The following is a 14,159-nucleotide window of genomic DNA, read 5'->3' on the forward strand; positions in this document are numbered from 1 at the left end:
ATTGGATTGTTTGTTTCTTTGCTGTTTGGCATATTTTGAAAGGCTAGAGTGGTGGCACAGTAGACCTATGATCAGGAAAGCTGAAAGATTAGAACCTGCAAAATTCCAGTATTAGTGTTAGCACTGCCAAAGCTGGTGAGTCCTGGGGGACAGTGGGTTACATATAGGTGTCTTTTCTTCATCACAGATATATAAGCTGATTCTGAACTGGAGCTATGTCCTAATCACTCTTGTGTCTCCCATAGGACAATGGCTTGCACGTGGTAGAGGAAATTCCCAGTCTCCACTTCAATACCCAAAATTATCTCATGTCAACCTCTGGAAGGCTTTCCCTAGGAACAGTCTTCCCAGAGCCCCATGCATGTCCTTGTTCCTCAGGCTGTAGATGAAAGGGTTCATCATGGGGGTCACCACAGCATACATTACTGTGGCTACTGAGTCCTTCATGGAGTAGGTCTGGAGGGGCTGCAGATATACCATACCAAGTGTCCCATAGAAGAGGGAGACTACAGCCAAATGGGAGGCACAGGTGGAGAAGGCTTTGTACTTTCCAGTGGCTGAGGGTATTCGGAGGATGGCTCTGACAATTCGGACATAGGACATGATCATGAACCCTAAGGGGGTGAGGAAGATAAAGCAGCCTGTGGCAATCAGCACTGTGTGATTGACTTGAGTGCTGGAACATGCGAGCCTCAGCAGAACATACATCTCACAGAAGATGTAGTGGATCTTCCGGGATCCACAGAATGTCACTCTGGTCATGAGGAGGGTGTGGGTGAGGCCATAGAGGGCAGAAAGTGCCCAACACAAGGCGAGGAGCAAAATACAGAGTCCAGGGCTCATGGCTGTGGTGTAGTGGAGGGGGCGGCAGATGGCCACATAGCGGTCATAAGCCATTGTGGCCAGGATGAGGTTGTCCAGGGCCACCAAGGAGACCAGGAAGTAAAGCTGTGTCAGACACCCTGCATAGGAGATGGCTTTGTTCTGAGACTGGAGGCTCACCAGCATCTTGGGTATTGTATTGGTGACAAAGAAGAGGTCAGTGAAGGAGAGGTTGGCCAGGAAGAAGTACATGGGAGCGTGCAGGCGGGGATCAAAGCTGATGGCCAGGATGATGAGCACATTTCCCACCACTGTGACCAGGTACATGGACAGGAACATCCAGAACTGGACCCGCTGCTGCTCAGGACTCTCGGAGATCCCCAGGAGCAGGAACTCAGAGACTCCACTATTGTTGACTCCATCCATTTCCCCAACTGTCTGCAACATAGGCACCAACAAATGTTTGCTTACTAAGTGCCTTCAATTGAACAAAGACATTCATGAGCAAAATTAATTGTTTTCTTAGCATTAAAACAGGTTAGAATAAATTTTGTAATTAAAATTTTATTATCAAAGTATAATTGATATACAATGTTATTTAGTTTCAGGTGTACAACAGTGATGCAATTCTATACATCATGCAATGCTCACTACAGTATATGTAGTCATCATCTGTCACCATACAATGTTATTACAATATTATTAACGATATTCTCTATGCTGTACTTTTCATTTCTCTGGCTTATTTTGTAACTGGAAGTCGATACCTCTTATGTCTTTCATCTATTTCACCCATCCTCCCACCCTCCTCCTCTCTGGCAACCACCAATTTGTTCTCTGCATTTAAGAGTCTGTTTGGTTTTTTGTTTCTTTTGCTTTTTTACATTCTACATATAAATGAAATCTTCTCAGGCAAGGAAAACAAAAGCAAAGTTGAACTATTGAGACTATACCAAAATACAAAGATTTACACAGCAAAGGGAACCATCAACATAACAAAAAGTCAACCTAGTGAATAGAAGATATTTGCAAGTGATATATCCAATAAAGGGTTAATATCCAAAATATATAAAAAACTTACACAACTTAACACCAAAAAACCCCGCAAACAATCCCAGTTTTTAAAATGGGCAGAGGACCTAAATAGACATTTTTTTCAGAGAAGACATGCAGATGGACAACAAACACATGAAAAGATGTTTGACATCACTCATCATCAGGGAAATGCAAATCAAAACTACAATGAGATATCACCTCACACCTGTCAGATAGCTACCACCAAAAAGACAAGAAACGAGGGGCGCCTGGGTGGTGCAGTCGATGAAGTGACAGACTCTTGATTTCAGCTCAGGTCACCATCTCATGGTCATGAGATTGAGCCATGTCAGGCTCAGAGCTCAGTGTGGAATCTTCTTCAGACTCTCTCCTTCTCTCTTTTGCCCCTCCTGCTTGTGCTTCCTCTCTCTGTCTCTCTCTCTAAAATAAATAAATAAATCTTAAAAAAAAAAAAAAAGACAAAAAGTGTTGGCAAGAAAGTGGAGAAAAGGGACCCCTGGTGGGAATGCAAACTGGTGTAGCCGCTGTGGAAAACAGTATGAAGGGTCCTCCAAAGATTAAAAATATAACATCTTAAGTTAACAAACTAATAACAAGCCTAAACATATAACCTGAAAAATCTTAATGCAGATCAGTCATTCCAATAACTTCTAATCTGGCATACTCAATATTAAAGGAATAAAATCTATGCCTTATTTAAAATTCTATCATCTTACAATACTCTGGAAGTGTTTAAAGATCTGTATGTGATATCAAATAGATTCCTAACTGAGATCTAAAACCAGTGTATGCATTATAAGAAATAGCTATTATACAATTGGACAAAGGGGGAGAGTCAAAATATCGGAAGGGAGAAAGAAAAATTATTATTTGCTGATAGGATGGTCTATCAGTGAAACCTAAGACAATCAGCTGAAATGCCATTAGAAATAAAAAGCAACTTCAGTAAAGTGGTCAATCACACAATGAATAAACCCCAAACCCCAAGCTCCAAAGAGTGCTCCCACCAAGCCACACAGTGCCATGACTCAGTGCTGTCTGAGGCTGGTATCTGTGGTTGAGCTCCACTGCTTGCTGTGAAACTTCAGGCCAGTTACCTGAGCTCCTTAAGACTCACTCTTTTTTAATGTGAAAAGTGAGTGGTGAGAGGAGAAGAAATGGGTAGGAAATACCAGAAAGGGAGACAGAACATAAAGACTCCTAACTCTGGGAAACGAACTAGGGGTGGTGGAAGGGGAGGAGGGCAGGGGGTGGGGTGAATGGGTGACGGGCACTGAGGGGGGCACTTGACGGGATGAGCACTGGGTGTTATTCTGTATGTTGGCAAATTGAACACCAATAAAAAATAAATTTATTACTAAAAAAAAAAAAGTGAGTGGTGGTGATGTAGGAATGAGTCAGGGGGAGACGGGGCTAGGCAGGGTAAGATAAGGGAAAGGTCCCAGAGTCAGGCTCCTACCTATCCCAAGAAAACAGAGATAAGGCAGTAAAAACAGAAAAAATAAACCTGCCCCCCAGCTCCAAAACGTTAGGGAGTATTCCCTCCCTTTTTTAATTATTTATTTCTTTATTCATGAGAGACAGAGAGAGAGAGGCAGAGACAGAAGCAGAAGCAGGCTCCACGCAGGGAGCCTGACGTGGGACTCGATACCAGGTCTCCAGGATCAGGCCCTGGGCTGAAGGCAGTGTCAAACCTCTGAGCCACCCCTGCTGCCCTGGAAGTATTCCCTTTTAATGGCTACTAAGTAATCACAGAAACTCACCAGACTATAAAGAAATATGTCGTTAAGGTGTTATCAACAGTCCCTGCTCAAATCAAGATGGCACAAGAATCTCAAGGCCATGGGCTACCTGACTAGGCTCACAGAAATCTCAGATGCAGAGAAATATTATGGAGGAGATATTAACCAGAGAAAAGGCAACATCTTGTTTGGGCTCCTGATATTTACAAAAATATGTTGTTTGTTATTATGATAGTTACAAGTCCACCATGTTTGTTCTAAATATCAACCCTGAAATTGATAAGAAATTTACCGAGTTCCCTGGTCAGCTTCCTATAAAAGACAGACCATAAAAGCCCTCAGGGGCAAGCCTGTCAGGAATCCTTTCAGTTTTGAGAGCTTTCTTTGTTCTCTGCTTAATAAACTTTTGTCGCTTTGCCCATTCTCTGTTGTCTGCAAGATTCATTCTTTGATTCCAAGAGAAGCATCAAGCTCTCCCCTATCAGTGGCAAAGATAAAAATTAAACCATAAAGTGCTTAACGCAAAGAGCTGGCCTGTAGTGGGTGCTCAATATATATTGCTTATTTCTATTATAAATAAATATATGTAAACAGTCGTGAGATGAAAATGCAATGTGAAACCATCCTATCTATTCACATTATCAACACAATATTCTAAGCATTAAGATGTTAAGAATCTGACAGGACCTTCCAATTCTCCTTTTCTCCATTTAATAATAGTGACCAGGCTTATTAATTTCTGGTTATAAAGATGGAATATTGCAAAGATGCATGTTCTCCTAAATTAAAGTTTATTTAACCTAGTTTAAGTCAATATCATAATTTTTGGGAAACAAAGACTATCCCAAATTTCATATGACGATAAGCCAGGAAAATTCTGGAAAAGTGTAAGAAGGGGACACTTTCTCTACCAATTATAAAGGACTCTGAACCAGTGTGGTACTGGTGTTGGAGCGTACAGAACAATAGAGCTGGGAGAGCTTAAGAAGCAGAGCCAAGTACAGGTAGAACTGAGTGCATTATTATTAGTGCATTATTAGTAGTACTTTAAAATGACAGAAGAGGGGGATCCCTGGGTGGCTCAGCGGTTTAGCGTCTGCCTTTGGCCTGGGGCGTGATCCTGGGGTCCTGGGATCGAGTCCCACATCGGGCTCCCAGCATGGGCCTGCTTCCCCCTCCTCCTGTGTCTCTGCCTCTCTCAGTCTCTATGTCTATCATAAATAAATAAATCTTAAAAAAAAAAAAAAAGGAAGAAGATTGTCTAAAATGACAGGAGAGTGTTGTATATTATTCAACAAATAGTATTGAGCTAGCTGTTTCCCCTTAAATATAAGGGGAAAACATTAGGCCGACAACATTTTAAAAGCATTTAAGGTTAGAACAGTTATCGGGTTTTTTTGTTTTGTTTTGTTTTGTTTTTTAATTTATATATGAGAGACACACACAGAGAGAGGCAGAGACACAGGCAGAGGGAGAAGCAGGCTCCATGCAGGGAACCTGACGTGGGATCCAATCCCGGGACTCCAGGATCATACCCCGAGCCAAATGCAGGCGCAAAACCTCTGAGCCACACAGACGTCCCTCCGGTCTTTCTTTTGAAGATCTACTGTAAGTGGAATGAAAGTTTTGAAAATAAAAAAATAAGGGGATCCTTGAGTGGCTCAGCGGTTTGGCCCCTGCCTTCGGCCCAGGGTGTGATCCTAGGGTCCCAAGATCGAGTCCCACATCAGGCTCCCTGCATGGAGCCTGCTTCTCCTCTGTGTCTCTGCCTCTCTCTCTCTCTCTCTCATTAATAAATAAATAAAACCTTTTAAAAAATAGGAAAATATAACTAGACTCGATTTAATTCATCACGTAGTGAAGAAACCCCCCCCCCCGCCCCCCCGCCCCCCTGTGAGTAGGACCAGGCCTAACCCAGAGGCAGCCCATCCAGGCGCCTCCTATGAATTTGAGCAACAAAAACATTCTGTTTTTCCGAGATAAGAAAACTATCCCCCCACCCCCACCCCGCCGCCCTGACTGGAAAGTCCCTGAACGTGTTCGTGTTGACCTTCAAAGAAATCAATCATGTCATAACCCGAATGCTATGCTACTCCCGCGGTTTTTTTGCCTTAAAAAATGCCTGTAACTGCTAATAGGGGCTCTGCCACCTCGGAGGCCGAGAGCCCGTTTGCGCAAACGTTCAATAAACCCTCTTGCTTGTTGCATCTGCGTGTCTAGGGTCTGAGTCTCTGGGGCGTCCACCGGGACACGTTGGCACCCGTGAGCCAGGGTCCAACAGTAGATACCCACTTTCCACAATTCAATGTATTTTTTTGTTGAGAAATTAAGTAAAAAAAGCAATAAGTCTTATGAATTCCTGAGCAAAGAGCCTTGCACTTGGAGATGTGTGTGCAAAGGCCCCAAGGAAGAGTTTGCTGAGTTTATGGGATGAATAAAGCCCCGCGTGGCTGAGTGAGGAGGGGACGGGTGAAACATGAGGTCATGCAGGCCAGCAGGGTCCACAGCAGGCAGTCTTGTTAAGGTTATAAAATTTTATTCCAAGTGCAATTAGGAAGGCTTAAAAGATTTTAAACAAAAGAGGGTATATATATATATATTTAGCAATTATCTTTGCCTTTGTATTTTATGATAGTATTTTAAGATATGGCTGTGGCATTTTTGATTAGATGCCTTTTCAGTACCTACTACTGATATTAAACCATACTTTCCTTATTTATAAGTAGATTGGTCCATAGCTTCTTTTTGTATATGCCAATCTTTTTCCTTTTTATTGTGACATCTTTAACTTCCATCTTAAACTTCTATTCACTTATTGTTCACTTGATTTGAAAATTGTTGAAATGTCTTCCCTGCCCTTAAATACAAAGTTTTAAAGATATTCCATGGATTTTTTTCCAAATAAAATTAGCTTTTTACTATATTGCAATTTATTAATTATAAACAAAAAATTCACTATGAAAAATTCAAGTAACATAAAAAAGTAAAAAAAAAAAAAAAAAGTAAAAATTACTCCAGATTCTGTTAACATTTTGGCGAAATTTTTTCAGTTTTGTTTTTCCACTAAATCATATTTATTCACTCAACAATGACACTGGAGAACATTCTCTAAATCAATATTTTCATTTTTAATGGTTGCATACTATTGCATTTTATGATTATATCGTACATATTTTTATTAATATTCTGATGATGGATATTTAGTTTTTTCCTGTTAACCCTATTACAGAAATATACCAGTGAATATGTTTGTACATATAGTTTGGCTATATTATTAGTTACAGTCAAAAGGATGCATACTTTTCATTTTCATACATATTGCCAGAGTGTCCTCCAGCAAAGATAGCTTTTTTTTTGCACTCCCAAATAATGTGTTGGAAACTGTCAGGCTCATTCATCCTTGCCAATCTTAATTGTGAAACATGTTTTAATTTTCACAGCTTTCATTACAAGTAAATCAAGAGAAAGAGAAAGAAGTTTTTAAATTAAATTAATACCTCAAGGAAATAGCAAAATGGACTTTTTGGAGCTAAATCAGAACTATTGAGAAAGGTTTCTCTTGAGGAAGCAAGGACAATAGTCATAATTTAGACTGGTGGTTATGAAGATACTCAATATCTAGGAACTTCTTGCTTTTGTGCTAGAAATCACTGTGATTGTGCTAGACACTGAAGCAAATACTAGACTGCTTTGTACTTGATCTTCCCATTTTTGTAAATTTAATTTTATGATTCCTGAAGATCACAGAAGTACCCTATAAAGTACAGTTTCAAACACACATGCATACACATAGTTACTCTTGAAAAATATTTTTTCGACATTACTGGGTATTTTCCACACAAAAAGGAGAAAAATGTGTACTCAACGATGTCATTTTGTGACTTTAGAAACAAACAAAAATAAGACATGCTTTTGATTAAGCAATTTTTAGTTCTAGAAATTTAAGAAAGATATAATCAGGCAAAATATTTTTAAAAAATGGATATATGTTTATCAGAGCCTTGTTAAAAATAGTAAACATGTAGAAACAACATAAACATTCAATAGTAGAGATTTTGTTTACAAAATTACAGGATAGGCAAATCCATAGAAACAGAAAATCAACTGGTGGTTCCCCGAGAGCTGTGGAAAGGGTGAAATGGAAGTGACTGTGAATGGGCCCAAGACACCTGTTGCGAATCACGAAAATGTTCTAAAATTAGATTGTGATAACAGTTGTGCAATTCTGAGTACATTCAAACCATTGAGTTGTATACTTTAAATGGGATAATTTTTAAATTATCGATTTACATCTTAATAAAGCTGTTTTAAAAATTATGTAATCCATTAAATCAGTGATTATGAACATCACAAATGATGTTAAAATTTTTCTCATTTATATATGGAAACATGTTTATAATAACTGCTGAATTAAAATTCTAGTTTATTCTTACATAATAGAAGACATGCAGTTTACCCTAAATGGAGCTGGCAATGCCTGCCCCGTATTGTGACTGTGAGGAGGAGGAACAGGGAAATGCAAGGCAAATGCTCAGCACTGGCTGAGCCCTCTTCCCAGCCAGCCAGTCAGCCCAGTCCTGAATTCAGGGCCCTCTGGGACTCTTCTCTGACAAAAGCAAGGGTCAGAGGCAGGTTACAGGACTGCGGAAAGCCAGAGGACACCTGGAAACATTGGCCCATCTACTTTCTAGCCCTCAAGGCAAGTGTCCCCCACACCTTAGTGTGTATCAGAATCACCTGTGATGCCAGTTTTTTTTTTTAAGATATTCAGGTCCCCTTTCTCTATGCTGAGAACCAATTCCTTCTTAGCAGTCACCTGGTGATTCCCATTGTGCAGAAATGCTGCTCTGAGTCTGTAAGACTCAATGGGTTCTGAACACTTGTGTGGTCAGATGGCCTTAGAGACACAAACCCCTCTGCAGGGAGGGGAGAGAGTGGAGGGGTGGTAGGGAAAAGTATTCCATACTTGATACCGGAAAACTGTCCTTTGGTACTGTTGCTTCCTAGTAGCAGGACCTGGAGGAGGACGTGTAACCTCCCTGAGCCTCCTCATCCCACCCATGAAGCTTTTCTTGCAGAGTTGAGAATCATGCATGTGACAACACTTTGAAAACTGTAGAGCACTAAAAAGATTGGAGATATTGTTATTTACCTTTAAATACTAAAGGGTGAGATTATATGAAGAATTTTCAAAGTATATGAGTATGTTTATGTGACTGAGAAAATGGAAAAGAGAAGAGATAAGAAAAAGGAAGGAAGAGAATGAGAGGCCGTAATGTCCAAACCTTACTTCTCTGTGCTGGTCTTAGAGCTCACTGGTTCTGTTGCCTCCACTTTTCTCCTCCATTCATTGGAAATCCACAGTCAGGACATAAAGGATCTTACATAAAACTGTGGGACTTTGGGCTGGAATAGGGTAAATGTGAAGAGCGTGGGAGCTGGTACCTGGATCTCTGGTCCCCTAGCAGAGGAGACAAACTATAAGCCTGTGAGCACCCCAGTGAGTCTGGAGGGCACAAGAGCTAGTGCCTGAGCCTCATGTTCTGGAAGAAAGTGGCTGAGTTAGGACTGTGTCAGGTCTATTTGTTAATTTGGGGGAGGCCTCAGGGAAGCAATCCCAAAGGCAGCTTCTTCTGACACACATGGGTAATCACTCCAGAGAACAAGGGTTTTTGGAAATGAGTCTTGTTTACAAGGAGTAAGCCAGATTCTCCTTCCCCCTTCTTTCACGTTGTTGCTTGCCCCCCTCCCTCCCTATTTAAGTGAGTAGGATAAGTTTGGATCTCCTAAGCCACAGATTCCCTCAGTCCATCCTCTCTCTGACCAAACTCCTAGCACTGCTGATTCAGAGATGAAAGGATTCTAGATTCAAACAACCCTGTCTACCCCCTCCACACCCTCTAAATAGAGGAACTAGAATTTTAGCATCCCTGTCCAGAGAACACTTTATCTTATCTTTGTATTTCCCCTTTGATGGGGTGCTCACTACCTTAAAACAGATTTCAAGCAAAGTGCTTCTAGTCTGATAGCTGGTATTTGTAAAACAATGTCTCCATTTGCAGTCCTCATCTGGACAGACACACTGCTGGAGGAGAGAATGAATGATCTCAGATTGTTCCTAGTTCCACTACTAGATGAGCCATGATTAATTTATTGAATTGTTCTAGACCTCAGTTTTCCCACTTTTTCAAATCTAACAATGACAAACTCTCCACTGATCAAAATATGAGGTGGTCACAGATGTCTCGGTGCCTCCACCCAGCCACCCCACGGAGTCAGTTTGTATGGTTGGCCTTTCTCCAGCTGCTGAAGCCCCTGCAGTCAGTCTTTACAAGCTGGACCCCCTTCTGGGAGCAGCCCAGACACCCAACACTTCTTATCAAAAAAACTACCTCAGTTATACTCATGCCTAGGAGTCTACCTTCCTTCCTTCCTACTATATTCATATATTATTTACAGATGGCAGGCACAGGGCTAGGTGCTGGGAACCACCATGAACAGGATGGATACAACCGCCTCCCCTCATGGTGCTTACAGACCAGCACAGGAGAGACATTCTAAAAGCAGACACATAGGAGGAAAGCACTCACAACAGTGAGTGCCCCAAGGGAACAGTAATCTGAAATAGAAAATAACTGGGGTAGGAGTGGGTACTTGCTCAGATTGGTTGGTCAAGGAAAGTCTTTCTGAGACATTCAAGCTGAGATCAGATGGCTGAGAGGATGTCAGAGTCAGGAAAAAAGTTTTCTGGAGAGAGGGAAAGGCACCTGTGAAGGCACAAAAACGTGTTCAAGGACTGAAAGAAAGCCAGTGCTGGTGCTTTGCCAGCAAAGCTGTGAGTGGCACAAGGCAAGGCGGGAGAGGTGCCTAGTGTCAGATTAAGTTGGGAAGTCATTCTGGCTTTTATTCTATTTTATTCTACCTGTAACGAGGAGTCACTGAAGATTTTTCAGCCAGTGGAGTGGCATGGTTTGATTTAGGTTGGATGGATCACTGTGGTTGTCATGAGGATAACAGGTTAGAGACAGACAGGAACAGAAGCAGAAAAAACAGTGGCCCAGGCAAGTAGGGAGGGTGGCCTGCACTAGGATGGGAGTAGGAGAGAGAGGAAAAGAGATGATCTAGCTAGATGAAATCATGAAGCTCAATAGTGGACTGGATACTAGAGATATAAGAAAGGGTAAAATCTCGGTGCCTGTGTGGCTCAGTCCATGAGTCTCTGATTCTTGGTTTCTGCTCAAGTCATGATCTCAGGGTCGTGAGATCAAGCCCCATGTTGGGCTCTGTGCTCAGAGAAGAGTCTGCTTGAGGTTCTCCCTTTCCCTCTGCACACCCCCTCCACTGTGTGTGCATGCTCTCTCTCTCCCTCTCAAATAAATAGATAATTTAAAAAAAAAAAGAAAAAGTAAAATCAAAGATAATCCTTTATTTCTGACTTGGAAGACTGGGGAAGGAGCATAATGAATTAATATAGGAAAGAGTTTGAGCTTCTGAGAGGTGAACAGGGGAGATGGCAAGAAGGTATTTAGGTTTAAGACCTCTTAGACAGTGGAATAAATTTGGAAGACATTCACATATACAAAGTACCTAGAGTCACGGAGATATAAATTTGACTCTATAACTCTACTGCTAAGGATATGTGTCCTAATAAATCATCCAAAATGGAATCAGCTTTATAAACAAAGACATCTATCACAATATTATTTATAATTTTTTTAACTAAAAAGAGCCTAAATGCCATCAATTAGGAAATGCTTAAGCATATGATGGTACCCATAACAGGTGAAATATTACACAGCATGTTTATGGGCATGGGAAATTTCTTATGCTGTAAGACAACAAGAAGGAAAACTATTTCTATGTGCACACAAAAAAATATTAGAAGTAAATACACCAATATGTTGCATGCAGTCATCTCTGGGTGATGGGCTTAGAGGTGATTATTTCCTTATATTTGTTTCCCACTGAACCAAGGTCCAGGGCTTCTCTGGATGAGAATCACTCATTCTTTTCAGTGTTCGCAGGGCCTAGAGGACATTATTAGTATTTGCCTATTGGGAGATTATTTGGTTAAGGCTCCATCCAGCAAGATTTGGCTTCTGTATTTCTCAGCTCAGATTTTAATACCTTAGAAACTACTATGGCCCACAGAGTCTTGCTCAATAACTTTAGATTTGGGAGTTTCTTGAATAGTGTCTGAGAACGAGGCTCTGAAGTCCCTCAGAGCAGTAGGACATTGGATAGTATGGACATACACTCCTCCTGAAACACGCTTTCTGGTTCCAAGACTATAAGGTTCTCAAAGCTACACAGAGAAACAAAGGATCCACCTTAACAAATTCTTTGAAAATGAACTGACAAATACATCTGCAGAGTATGCCAAGTGTTTCCATAAGGCTGGGTGGGTGACTCAGTCAGTTAAGTGTTTGCCTTCAGCTCAGGTTATGACCCCAGGGCCCAGGAATTAAGCCCCACATCAGGCTCCCTGCTCACCAGTGGAGTCTGCTTCTTCTTCTCGCTTTGCCCCTGCTCATGTGCTCTCTCTCTCTCTCTTGCTCACTCTGTCTCTCAAAGAAATAAATAAAATCTGTTAAAAACTAAACTAAACTAAATAAATAAAACCATTAAGGCCCTCAGTCAAGCATTCAGGCAATCACTTTTAACCCACAGACTTTTGCTAATAGCTAATGGGCATCAATCTCTGCTCTGGGCAATGAAGCACAGAGGTGTATCATACATAATGGAAGTTCATTTTTCAGGTCTCCTGGGACCAGGACAAAAACTTGTGCAAGGGAGAAATAACAAGACATCTCAGCCTGGATTCGCTCAGAGCCCAGAGATAGGACTGGCTCCATGGAATCCCCCAGGGAAATGAGGAACTAGGCTGCAAAGTTGCATCAGGAGCATCCCTCCAGAATTCGTCATCAGACTGCCTCGGGGCTCCATCTGTTTCACACTAATGAGGCTCTGGGGAACCTCCACTTCCTCTGGCCTTGAGGCTTTGACTCAATCAATCACCAGGGAAGGTCTTTGCAACCCAGTGAAGCCCACATTGTAAGTAAAAGGTTGGATTACTTTGAATGTCTCTCTGAAAACCTGATCCTGGAGACCCTCAGAACAGCAAGTTATTATTACTCTCTAAAGCAGGGATCCCTGGGTGGCAAAGCGGTTTGGCGCCTGCCTTTGGCCCAGGGTGCGATCCTGGAGACCCGGGATCGAATCCCACATCGGGCTCCCGGTGCATGGAGCCTGCTTTTCCCTCTGCCTGTGTCTCTGCCTCTCTCTCTCTCTGTGACTATCATAAAAAAAGAAAAAATGTACTCTCTAAAGCAAAGTGGGGCACCATCTTTGCTCTTCCACATTCCAAACAGGGATCTCTGGGAGGACAGTGAAAATAGTGGTGGGGAAGTGCATGGTTGCTGTTGTATTGAGTAAATTATAGACGCTCAGTTCATAGCACATCATCACCAATATTCCTTTCAACATGTGTCTCTGACTTTCTTGTCTTTAAAAACTCCAAACTCCACCCACTGCCTCTTTCCCCACATAAACATACTCATGTATCCCAAAGAATACATACCTTTGTATGTCTGTGTATTTTATATACATAAATAGTATTATGCTATAGATCCCATTAGGTTTCTTTTTGCACTAATACTATTACTTTTTGTACTAACGCTATTTTTTTATGGTTCATTCTCCTTGTTCTATGGACACCAATGCCCTGCTTATCTTACCTCTTTCCAATCCATTCTCTATCTACACCAGAGTAATTTTCTTAAGGTTTAATTTGACCCCTATCGCTTTCCTGCTTAACTCATTCAAGAACTTCCTATTACAAATAGAAAAAAATGTGGGGGCACCTGGGTGGCTCAGTTGGTTATGCGTCTGACTTCAGCTCAGATCATGATCCCAGGGTCCTGAGATAGAGCCCCATCTTGAGTCCCACATCAGGCTCCACCGTCAGCAGGCAGTCTACTTGAGACTTTCTCTTCCTCTGCCCTTCCCCCTACTCATGTGCTTGTGTGTATGGTCTCTTGCTCTCTCTCTTAAATAAATAAATAAAATCTTTTTTAAAAAAGAATAAGAAAAAATGTAAAACAGCCTCTAAGTTTCTATCTGGTCTCACTCTTATATATAACTACAACAACCACTATCACCTTCTTTCTATTGTTCTCAAAACTTCAGCCATATTGGCTTTCTTCCAATTCTTTGAATTCACAGAGCTGTTTCATCTCAGGGCTTTCACCTTTGTTTTCCTTCTGTCTGGGAACTCTTCCCTCAACTCTTTGAATGGCTTTCTTTTCCTCAGCCTTTGAGCTTTAGCTTAACCGCACTGATCGATACCATTTTGGAGAGTCTTTAGCAATACAGTACTGTTATCTTGGGTCAGGTTTCCTGGAAGTAGGGTGGCTCATGGGAAGTGTGAGAGTGGTTTATTGAAGGGTACCCTCAGAAAAATGGAGGTAAGTAGGGACTCAGCACATTAGCTTCAGCCTGGTCTTGAGAGAAGCTCAAGAACTTGACTTGAATCCATTG

The 14,159-nt window shown here is 41.5% G+C and overlaps 1 protein-coding gene across 1 annotated transcript; it reads right to left on the reverse strand.

The window, feature by feature from the left end:
* Positions 1–306: 306 nt before the first annotated feature.
* Positions 307–1,287, reverse strand: LOC121473867 (olfactory receptor 1D2). Its single transcript, XM_041726649.1, has one exon. The coding sequence runs from the start codon at positions 1,267–1,269 to the stop codon at positions 307–309; it is 963 nt and encodes a 320-aa protein (XP_041582583.1). The 5' UTR covers positions 1,270–1,287.
* Between the last annotated feature and the right edge of the window lie 12,872 nt (positions 1,288–14,159).

This window comes from Vulpes lagopus, chromosome 12, assembly GCF_018345385.1.
Source record: "Vulpes lagopus strain Blue_001 chromosome 12, ASM1834538v1, whole genome shotgun sequence".
NCBI classification, from domain to species: domain Eukaryota; kingdom Metazoa; phylum Chordata; class Mammalia; order Carnivora; family Canidae; genus Vulpes; species Vulpes lagopus.

Excerpts from the sequence above, each read along its gene's own strand:
- LOC121473867 (XM_041726649.1), bottom strand. The coding sequence starts at position 1,269 with ATGTTGCAGACAGTTGGGGAAATGGATGGAGTCAACAATAGTGGAGTC.